General features: G+C 43.5%; 1 protein-coding gene across 7 annotated transcripts in view; it reads right to left on the bottom strand.

Annotated features, from left to right (window-relative positions):
* The window catches only part of CDK19 (cyclin dependent kinase 19), a 281,950-nt gene that overhangs the window by 123,399 nt on the left and 146,747 nt on the right, over positions 1-11,804 (bottom strand). For all 7 annotated transcript variants that reach the window (XR_002097931.1, XM_019520090.1, XM_019520086.1 and 4 more), the window contains one exon: positions 6,558-6,668. Coding sequence is in view for 6 of the 7 variants with exons in the window: in XM_019520090.1 (XP_019375635.1) it covers positions 6,558-6,668 (111 nt within the window). In the remaining variant the exon portion in view is untranslated. The remainder of the gene's footprint in view (positions 1-6,557; positions 6,669-11,804) is intronic.

Here is an 11,804-nt window from a genome sequence, read left to right as displayed (position 1 = left end):
CCTTCCCAGGGGGGGGGGGGGGGAGGAGGGGGGCAGGGTTTCTCTCAGGTCCCAGCTGTTTCCCTGGGGGCTAACGTGGCTGGGCCCACCCCCCGGACAGGCCCTCTGCATTCCATGCCAGCCATCCCAGCCAGCACAGGGGCCCACCCACAGCAGCAGTCAACAGCCACACACCCCAGCACTGCACCCTGGGTCCCTCTCCTGCCCCTGCGCAGCCCAGCTGAGGAGGCTGAGGGAAAACCCAGGAATACGAGCGAGAGGCGTGGGCCAGCTGACCAGCACGCCAGGGCGCGCGACCCACAGGAAGGCTGGGGCAACACGGATGTGACAGCGAGGGAGGGCACCACCACACAGCAGGTCAGATGGCCCAGTGATGGACTGATGCTGCTGAGATAAAACCCCAGCACCCCCTCCAGGGACCCCACTCCTTGTCTCCCCTTGGGTCCTGATGGGATGGGAGTGGGAGTGCAGGAGGCCACTCATGGGAGTCGGGGGCTGCCCAGCACCTGGGCCCCCCCGTGGCTGGGGACCCATCCTGCATGCCAAGCAGTGTGACGACCCAGGGCTGGGCTGCATGAGGCCCAAGCGCAGCTGTTGTGCACGCATACGCGGCCACTGCAGATGGGGATGGGGGTGCATGGTGATCCTTCCACAGGTTCACCTACGGAAACCTTGTTACAACTTTTATTTCCTCTAGATAGTCAAGTTCGACTGTTTTCTCGGCACTCTGCCAGTGCTGTGACCGACCATGAAAGGGCCGATTTGAGGACCTCACTAAACCATCCAATCGGTAGTAGTGGCAGGAGGTGTATACAAAGGGCAGGGACTTAATCAACGTGAGCTTATGACCCGCACTTACTAGGAATTCCTCATTCATGGGGAATAATTGCAATCCCCGATCCACATCACAAATGGGGTTCAATGGGTTACCCACAACTGTCAGCGTAGGGCAGACACACGCCGAGTCAGTCAGTGTAGCACACATGCAGCCCCAGACATCTAAGGGCATCACAGACCTGTTATTGCTCAATCTCCAGTAGCTGAATGCCACTTGTCCCTCTAAGACGTTGGACACTGACCACTCAGGGCTTGCATAACTAGTTAGCATGCCAGAGTCTCATTCATTATCGGAATTAACCAGACAAATTGCCAGATGAATCGCTCCACCAACTAAGAACGTCCATGCACCATCACCCACAGAATCGAGAAAGAGCTATCAATCTGTCAATCCTTTTCATGTCTGGGCCGGGTAAGGTTTCCCATGTTGAGTCAAATTAAGCTGTAGGCTCCACTCCTGATGGTACCTTCCATCAATTCCTTTAAGTTTCAGCTTTGCAACCATATTCCCCCATTACCTTAATCATGGCCCCAGTTCCAAAAACTGACAAAAAGAGAACTGGAGTCCTATTCCATAGCTATCAATCTGTCAGTCTGTCTTGCCAGATGACCCCACGTTGGTTTTGGTCTGATAAATGCATGCATCCCCAGAGGTCAGCACTCGTTGGCATGTATTAGCTCTAAAATTACTACAGTTATTGAAGTAATGGTTGGAGCAACCAAAGGAACCATAACTGATTTAATGAGACATTCGCAGTTTCACTGTACCAGCTGTGTGTACTTAGATATGCATGGCTTAATCTTTGAGACAAGCATATGCTACTGGCAGGATCAAGCAGGTAGCCATGCTCCTTAGGCGACGGAGCGCGCGGTGTGGGAGCCTCACGGACAGGTGCCCACTGGCCTAGGGCCAGCAACTTTCCTGCCTGCAGCCCCCTGCCTCTTGGCGGCCCTGCAGGGCCCCTTCCCCAGGGCGGGGAAGGCGTGGGGACTGCAGCACAGCAGCACGGGGAAGGACAACAAGGAGGGAAGGGTAGGCATTGGGCCTCAGCCCAAGCATCCTCTTCCCACCCACTTTCCCCAGGATGCCCCCTCAGGCAACATGGCGGGGTGCAAAGGCAGACACCTCAGCGGCATCCGCCCTCATACTAACTGCTAGTGAAGATGGCGTCCACAAGACAAGGAGGGTGGAGGGGCAGGGACCTGCATAGGGCTCCCCAGCGAGGACTGCCAGCTCTCACCAGCATCTCTTGGCATGGTCAGACCTCTGGAAGGACTCCCAGGGCAGCTCGTTCTAGCTCGGCAGGGTCTGGCCAAACATCCTCCAGGAAGGTGGAGAGCCTCGTCTCCAACGGAGGGGATGATGCAAGTAGGGGAGGTAGCCGCTTCACCTGAACACCAGAGGGGCGACTGCCAGCCCACTAAGGGCCCTCCCCAACATGACTGCAGTTGCCACATTGATCAGTAAAGAGGGAAAAAAAAAAGAAATGTACAGGTTTCCCTCGATTTATGTCGGTTCTTTATATGCAAATTCGCTCTTATGTGATGAGCACAGTTAGACTCATAAGTCATTATATGCGAGGTAAATTCACTCTTATGAGATCAGCAGAGATGCCTTCCCACCCAAATAAGTAAGTCTGTGGGGGGAGAGGAAAGGACCATGGCCCCATTCACCCCAGCCCTGGCTGCAGTGGCCCCGGAAGCAGTCGACAGTAGCTGCCTGCACCAGGGCATGGCACGACCCAGGAGCAGGTGAGTGGGGCAGGCAGAGCACAGTGTCCTCAGTGGCTGAGGGCAGCTGGTGGCTGCCACTCCCAGGGCCACTGCAGCCAGGGCTGGGGTGAGTGCCGCTCTATTCCCTCCGCCTTGCTGCCTTTTGCAGCCCTGGGAGTGGCACCCGTCCCTTCCCTAGTCCCAGCCTCACTCCCTCCCTCACCACCATGGGAACCTATCCCTATTTGTTACATTGCACTCTTACAACAGTCTTAAAGTCTTACTAAAGAAAGTCAAACATAGTGGACATCAGTTATGATTTACAAATTTTAATAAGAGAGATCTTAAATTGCTTAAGATACACTCTGGAAGTTGTGGACAGCAGCAGAAAAAAAAACAAACGTACAAAAAAAATCCCCTTAAGCTAAGACAGAATAGAAAAAAAAACACTAAGAAAAATGCAATAGGCCAAAAACAGTTTCTTAATTATTAGGCATCAAGACACACATTTAAAATAATCTTTATTTAAAAAAATTAAGCAAGGTCAAGCCTGAGTATAACAAAGAAGTGGGAGCCTGGCTTAATGAATTGCACTTTTTCTTAGATGTGGCTTACCCAACACAGCATATTTCATAGGACAGTGCAAACAGATGTGTACTGGAGATAGTCAAGTGGAAGAAAGGATAGCATTCTACCTGTGGCTTTATAATTAACTCAGCTTCAGGTAGAGTAAATAATTGTTTTTATCTAAAGATATTTTTATCAAAAAAGACAAATCTGAATGCAAATTACCTTATAAAGAATCAAAAATAAATAAATTTCAGATGCTAGAAGACAATATGCCCCCAACAGAAGAACAACAGATAGTCTTACTCAGTTCATATTATTTGACATACAGATTTATAAAATAAAGGAATGAGTTTACTTTAAAATATATGGAATCCATTTGTGGATTATACTAAGAATTTTAGAATTGATGTATAGAACCAAGTGTTGGTTGAAAAATTACTACACAGTGAATGTTTATCTCTGAATTATTCTTCCTCCTTCATATGGACTGTTTTGCTTGCTTTATCTGATATAATCTGAAACATATTTGTGTGTGGGGGTGGGGGTCTGGGGTAATTAGGATTGGTTGATAATCAGGACAGATAATGTTCCATATATTAATAAAGACTTATTCAAAAATATTTTTAAATTATTGTAACTCTCTTCACCACTGCCTTATGCCAACTTCATAAGCTACTAACAAATTAAAGTTTATGTTTACTTGTATCTGCCCACATATAATCAAATATGATGGTCTGTGATAGTCTGGTATTAAGACACTGAAAAAAAATTAATAGTGTTTTTTCTTGCCCAAAATAAAAGACCATTTAGATCACATGTAATTATCATCCAGTTCCAAAGACTTTAATGGTTGTACTTCCACCCATCATTTTTCTTAATTAATAGGATGAAGTTTTACTGTATTACAAAACAAATGGAAGATGATAGAATCTAGCATTCCCTCCTTATTCATGTCTGGCCAAAATTTTCTAGCACAGGAGCCTGAAGTTAAGCCCTTTAATTCAAAGCAAACTAATTTTTGAGCAATGAGCATTTACAGTGCTCTCTGAAGCCAGAAAAAGCTGCCCATACTTAGCAACTTTGAAAATCAGGACATAGGTGATATAGGTGCTTATATCTAAATGGAAATAACTATTTTTAGTCACCTGTGTTTGAAAAATGTTGGTTCTGATATACATCTTGCTGGCAAAGCACATCTATTATCCCACAATTCAAAGATTTTTTTCAGACATATACAACCAACAAATACACATTTTATTTTAGGGAGTTCTGTGAAAGTGGGTCAGTAGGAAGACTGCCAAACACATAGCAAGTTCTCCATCCCAGTGAATTTAAGGGCCCAAGCTGTAGGGCACAGGAAACGCAAAACACAACACAACACAGATGGAATGGCAAGTGGTCGTTATATCTGAAATGTGTCACAATACAAGTGTATTTTAAGGAGGGTTTTTTTTTTGAAGGAGGAGGAGAGTGAAGGAGCTTTACGTACGTTAATTGGAAGGCTGTTCCATGTGTAGGAGGCAGCGTGGAAAAAGACACAAAGTTGGGAGTGAGCAAAAGAGACAAAAGGGGAAGTGCTAAGAGATATGCTGGAGAGGTGTGGAAAGCACAAGCCAACTGCAGAGGATATAAGGGCAAAGTTAGGGAAGGGCAAAAGTTAGGCAGATTTGAATACAACTAACTTTACACAAAGAAAGAGGCGGGCATTCTTGTAAAGGCTCAAAAAGTAGGAAGACATGATCAGGTGTGGAGGAAATGGAAATTATTTTAGTGGCAATAATGTCACATGGAAAGGACTGAGGAGATGAGAAAGCAGGAGACCAGATCATATAAAACTAGGGTAGCAAACATTAAATATCAAGTAATTGGGACCTTGATTAAATAATAGCCAGACTACAGGGAGTGGTGAGAGCAGTACAACACGGTGATTCTTCATCTGAAGCTATTAGTGACATTTTTTAAATAACAATGTGAACACTACATGCCCAAAACACTCAAATGGCAAAGACTTGTGAACAGGGGTCTTGAAGATGACACAGTGCAGCAGTACAATCTGGTTTTGCCTAAAAGCAGGTAAATTCAACTGATGCACAGAACGAATTAAATTCTATGCATGTAAAATTATATTACATGAAATGGGAATAAAACATGCTCAGTTATCAGTTGAGAGGAATAAATATGTTCTTTGTGTAATTTAACTTTGATGAAGAAAACTTGAAAAGTGAATGGGTGCAAATCTGTCACTATAGCAGAAGCTCAACTAATTATATCTGGTGTATATAGCAGAATGAAACCTTTGATTTTATTCCAAGAGAAGTAGTTTTTTTTCCTTGTACATGGTCTGTTTACTTTTCCCAGCAACAGATTTATGATAGTATCTTGTGTAAGTAGATCTTTTCATTTAACATAATTAGAATTCATTCAATAATCTGTCAATCATATTAAACTTGTCATTAGTAATGTTAGCTTTCCAATTTGAAAAACCCTAATAAAATACTATTGGGATTGATATTGACTATATCAGAAATCATAAGAATGATTTCAGAGAAACTTTGCATCGCAGATTACTCAGAGCAACCATTTAGTCTCTTTAGGCTTTGAACCCAAACCCCAGATACAAGTATTTTTTGGACATATGGGGAGCTTGATAATCTGTACCCAAATCAAAATCAGAGTGCAGTGCACCCCCAGCCCCGGTGCAGGCTCCATGGGGCCCCCAGTCAGATGTCCCCATCAAAATTGGCTCCTAGAGCTCATGCTCTGCTCACACTCCCTAGATATGCTAGCAGCCCCCAGCAAAAGCCTGCATCACAACACCAGTAGCTAAAGCGCAGGGAACCCAAACCACATAAGGTAATGTTGCTGTTGTGGCTCCCAGGTGGTCCATGCAATATTCCCATCCACCCACTGTGACCAGAAAGCTGCAACTTACAATCAGCAGAGTCAGAGGAAGACTGAGGAAATCATGCTAGCTCACTCATAGCCACTCCCCGCCTTGACACCCCAAAGAGCAACCAGGGCCCTCCTCCTTGCACTGGCAGAAAGGATCAAGCTGGGGTGCAACTCTACCTTCCAGCCCCCAGATCCACCCCTGAACACTATGTCTCTGTGAAGGTAGTTACACCCTTTCTGCCATGCTGTTTTAGTTTTTGCAACACAGAGGCCAAAAAAATGTTCTGGTTTGGATTTTTTTTTTCTATTTTATGATGCCACAATTTAGAATCCCCTTTTTAATTCAATTTCAGTCTAACAGAACAACTGTCTTGTTTTCAAATCTAATCACCCAGTTTTGAGGTGTACATGACATTGTAGATGGATTTTAGATGGAAGACCACAATTGGACTAATAATGGAACCTCAGTTACAATCTTAGAGAATGACAAAACTCAAACACATCGGTCACACATGAATGCCAAAAGTGTCAAAATCTGTACTTACCCACAAATCATGTTCGGCATAATCAAACAGCAGCCAAACCTTTCTGTCACTGTGGGAAAGGAAAACCTTCTGTAACGCAATGACATTAGGGTGCTTCAATTCTCGTAAAAGCTGCAAGTGAAGAGAAAAAAAAAATCAGTGTTTCTGCAGCTAGGTAAGACACCATTTATATTAATGTAATTTGTAGCGAAATGTACCAAATGAGCAAAAACGGTATATTACCATAGTTAGATAAAGACATAAGTATGGCTGGTTAAACCCATGCTGATTCTTGCAATAAAGTCATCTGGCGCTGTAGGAAAAACAAATTACTGAAGTGATTCATTATTGCTCATAACTCCAAAAAGAGCCAGCCATTTTGCCTCAGTTGCAATCTTAATCTTTGCCTGGTTAAGATGCACAGCGATATACTGCTTAAAGGCCCAAAAAATCTGGGCATCACTAGATATTCCGTTCCTTCTTCTACTGAGGGAAAGAAGTATACAGTGCAGGACCAGGTATTCCCTCCAGATGATCATCCTTGCCTACCCCAATAAAAGGGAATGTATAGACCAACAAATTCCAGGAAGCATGTTACATGATGCCTCATGGGCTAAGTACAGTCAAAAAGCTTGAGGCTGACTCGATTCAATCTTCACATGCCAGTCTAAATTGCATAGATTAAACTGATAAGCAAGTGAATAGGTATTCGCTTCTGATTCCAAAAATGCAACCACATACCTACAGCAGCCCAGGCCAGAAGCTGGGGTGGGGTTTGGTGGGGAAGAGGTGGGGGTGCTAGCGCACTCCTCTCCACTCTGCTGGAACAGACAGCTTGGGCACAGGCTAGCCCACCCACACTGTGAGGGGAGGTTTGCGGGGGAGGTGCAAAGCAACTTGTGATGCTAGGGGACTGTGAGTTGACTTGACTCTGGAGGGGACCTGGGACAGAAGTTCAATAAACCGATTTAACCTAAACTAAATCAGTTAAGCTTTAGTTCAAGCACCTCGCTGCCATTTTTAAGCACGGAGATGCTGATAAATGAGACGCAGGACGCTGCTGGAGTGTGGTAATTACCACGCTCCAGCAGACTTGACTCAGTCTGCTCCGACACGCTGGAATTCCAGTGCATCAGAGCAGCCTCTGTGCTCATGTATAGGTACCCATATGGTTTCTCTCCTCTGTTATGCTGCTCTTATTAGTAAACATTCATACTATTACCAACAAAAAGACAATTATTAACATCACAATAATCAACCAAAAATGGCACAATTAATGTTATTCATTCAACATTTGCTTGGTGCTCTTGTGCCTTATGGTTCAGTCTTTACTTTCATTTTCACCTGCAGTTTTCTCCCCCATACAGGAACCCTGACTCATTTAGGTAGGTTTTTATATGGAATGACAAAAGACACATTCTTGACACAAAAGTCACCTCTTAACTCTGCTCCAAGTCCCTGTTTCAGTACAAAAGGTGCTAGAAACATTCAAAGGAAAAAAGCAATTGAATATTTTTAAGCAAGGACACAGGAACACTTTTCCTCTTTTCTCAGAAGCAGGTGAGCTGTTCAATTGAAAATTAAAACAACAAGATCAATAACAATATTAAAAGCAGACACCCTGCACACAAAACTTTAGCCCAAACAATTTAAGTCCAACAAAGTTTTAAGATCTTATATTCACTTGCTTATCATAGGAAATGTCAGGCTATCAGCCCACTTGTAATGATAATACCAACAGTTCAGAAAGCATCTGACAAAGCAAGCTGCCACCTACAATGTTTACACTTTTCTGAATCAATCAGTCAATCTCCAAAGTGCCACCCTGCCCTGCCTTCTGCCTAACTTCAGGCTAACAAGGCTAACTAAATCTCCATACCCAAAGGTTGAAAGTCAGTTTTGAATTCCAGGTCTTTGTCACGCACAAGTATAGGTAAGAGACAGAATCACAGCATTACAGAAAGTTAGGGTTGGAAGGGATTTTAGGAGGTCATCTAGTCCAACCCATGCTCAAAGCAGGACCATTCCCAACTAGATCATCCCAGCCAAAGCTTTGTCTAGTCCGGTGTTGAAAACCTCCAAGGATGGAGCTTCCACCACCCCTCTCAGTAACCTGTTCCAGCATTTTACTACCCTCCTACTGAGAAAATTCTTCCTAATATTTAACCTAAACTTCCTTTGCTGCTTCTTGAGACTGTTGCTCCTTGCTCTGTCACCTGCCACCGTGGAGAACACTCTAGCTCTATCCCCTTTTGAACCCCACCAACCTTCAGGTAGTTAAAGGCTGCTATTAATTTCCCCTTCAGTCTGAGCTTTCTATATTAAGAAATCTAAGATTCGGGTTGGTGGACACAGGACAGATGCGGCCCAGCAAAGGGTCAATCTGGCACAGAGGATTGATGGCACAAGCTGCAGCCAACTACCCATCCCCTCTGCAGCACTCCCCTTAGCTGCAGAGCCTGCTGCTCTGCCACGTCTGCTCTTAACCTCACTGCAAAGGGGTTGAGGACAGAGATGAGGGTAAAACACAGGCAACACGTTCCTCTAGGGAGTGAAGACTTGTGGCCTGCAGTAGGGTTGGCTATGCCAACAAAAGGTTGCTGACCCCAATCTACTAGGTACTAAATGTCATTGTGAAGAGTATAGGGATGAGGAGGGATAGCAGGAACAGAGAGGTTAGCGTGAGAAAGCAAGTAGAGAAAACGTCTTTAGAATGAAAGTCTTCAGGGAAAGGACTCGCTTTTATCAATCTTTGATAAGATCAGAACTGGGGCCTTCAGGAACTACCATAATATAAATATATATTTTAAATGATAATAAACAAGAGCAAAAGAAGGAATAGTTTTAAAAACAAGAGTGAATCTTCATATTTTTGCAATTAACAAGAGAGACAAATGAACAAATTAGAGCGAACTAAAAGGGAACGGGGACTTTCCATTTGTCATTTTTTTACACCAGCTGTCAACATGCACACTCTTATCCCATGGTAAGTAGATGCTAAACAATGGCAGCTTAGCCCTCTTTCATTGATGGAAAAATTACGGCTTAGCTTTTGCTTACTGAAGCAAAAGACTGCAAACAGACAATTATCTCTGAGCAGTTGATGCACAATAAGCCTTTGTCCCATTTTTACTCATTAACGTGGTCATCTGTCCATTCTCTTAGAGTCAAAATTCCACCCGACCCTGGATGGTAATTTTTCTTGGTGGGCATCAGTATACTGACATTGGCCACCTTTTATTCAGTGGGTTATTCCAAACCCTTGTTCTCTGATTGAAAGAGAAGCTTAAACTCTCCCCATCAGGCAGTAATAGTCTTGATCTCTGCAATGGTGAGAGCACCAATAATTAAACTGTATATTAGAGCAACTCCAAATAAATGGCAGGCTGAGAGCACTGGCTAATACAACCAAGGCTTTATTCTGATTAATGTTTCCAATTCTTCACAAAGGTTAGAAGCCAGTGTTGTCAAAATTCCACTCCTATGACTCATCAACTTTCTCAAAGGAAATGAATAAGTTCCTCATGGAAGGGACTTTTCTATTTATCTATAAATCAACATGAACACCTGTAGCACAATAACTCCTGCTGCTTTTAAGCAACAACTAATAATACTTGATCAAGAAACAAAATACATTTCCAGGCACATCTAAGAGAAAAAAACTTCCATTTTTTCCAATAGAAAAGACTTGAGGTATTGCCATTATGGAAAATGTTTTAAAAGAATAGAATTAATCGTAACTGCTTATTCTACAGCTTACAAACAGTAAGCAGGTTTGGCCTCCTGGATGGCTCTCAAAACAAGAGCTTTTGTAACCTATAAATCTATGGAATACAAGAGCTGCTGAAATCTTTTACTGTTGCCTATGAATTCAACCTCTTCAACACAATTCTGCAGTGCATAAATTTGAAGAAATTATGTTTTAACAGATCTTCTTCCTCTTTTGGGGGATAAGGACTTTACCTCATCTTATTACAAGTACTCTCTATTGAGCTGAAACAATTTTTCAGCGTCACAAACTTTTTTCTCTTACAAAATAATGTGACTTTGTAATGCTGTCTGCTTATTATTGTTAATATTATTATTAACTTAAAATTAAATAAAATTCCTACAAGTAAATACTAAAAATTCCTACTGAAATTTTACAAAATTGGATGCATCCTTGGAACACATATTTTAAGTTATACACAGGACATTTTCTTGTGTACAACATGCACCATTCCCTCCAAAAATCAGCCCTGCAAAACTGGGGTGTATGGAGTAAGCAGGGAATGTGTTTTCTTCACTGGAATAGAAGGATATCTGAAGACCCTGTGCATGCCATGCAGTTGCAAGCTGCTGCTTGTTTGGCTCAGCAAGCTGAAGGGGTGGAGGAAGCTTGTGTTAAGACATCCCTGTTGGCTGAGCACCACAGCTTATGCCTGAACAGTAAGTGAACTGCTGGTAGTATCTTGATAAGAAGCTTTTGATGGGGAACAACACTTCATTTGTAAGAACTTACATAAACTATTTATAGTAAAGAACTAACAGTTTTGCTGTTGCCCTTACAATGGTCTGCAGCCTAACCTTTCAACACAGAGTAAGTCCTCCTGGGATCATTGAGTGTCCAGGAAGTGTGGCGCCCTGGGAGACAACCTAGGTGAGGCAGCAGGAACTTCCTGCCCTCCATCGCCCAAAAAAGGCTATAGTCTAATTATACAAAGGGAAAGAATGGACCCAGCCAAGGATGACAGATGGGAAGATATAAGAAAACCAAGCGTCTGAAGTCATTTTAAACATGTTTTGTTTTTTTAATCTTCATGTATTTTTTCATTAGGCCTCTCCATTTGCCCAATCAGCCTGTTCTGCCCCTTGATCCTACTTTCAAGTATGCTATATCCTCTTTTATCCTGGACCTGATGCATGGATTTTGGGATTAGACACCTAATTACTCAGTCTGTACTACTCAGTGTCCAAACATGAAGAGAGGACCTGTAGGACAGTGTTTCTCAGCTGGTGAGAAGTGTCCCACTGGTGAGATGCAAAGGTCGTTTAGGTGGGACCCGAAGTTTCGAAAATAATTACAGTAATACCTCAGCGAAGCCTCGGCAAAGCTCATTTATAATGAAGTCTGTCAGCAATGAGCTCCCTGCAGGCTGGCAGAGGTCCAGCCTGCAGGGAGCTGAGAGGAAGCGGAAGGAAGGCTGTGAGACAGGGGGTACCACACGCATGTACACTACTACAGCACATGCACGTGGACCCAGGCAGCCTCAGGGCAGCTCCGGCTGG

The sequence above is a fragment of the Gavialis gangeticus genome, unplaced genomic scaffold, assembly GCF_001723915.1.
Source record: "Gavialis gangeticus isolate Ggan-Ray unplaced genomic scaffold, GavGan_comp1, whole genome shotgun sequence".
In the NCBI taxonomy this organism is placed as follows: domain Eukaryota; kingdom Metazoa; phylum Chordata; order Crocodylia; family Gavialidae; genus Gavialis; species Gavialis gangeticus.
Note: the sequence above shows the minus strand (reverse complement) of the source record. Positions and strands in the feature narration are given on the sequence as shown.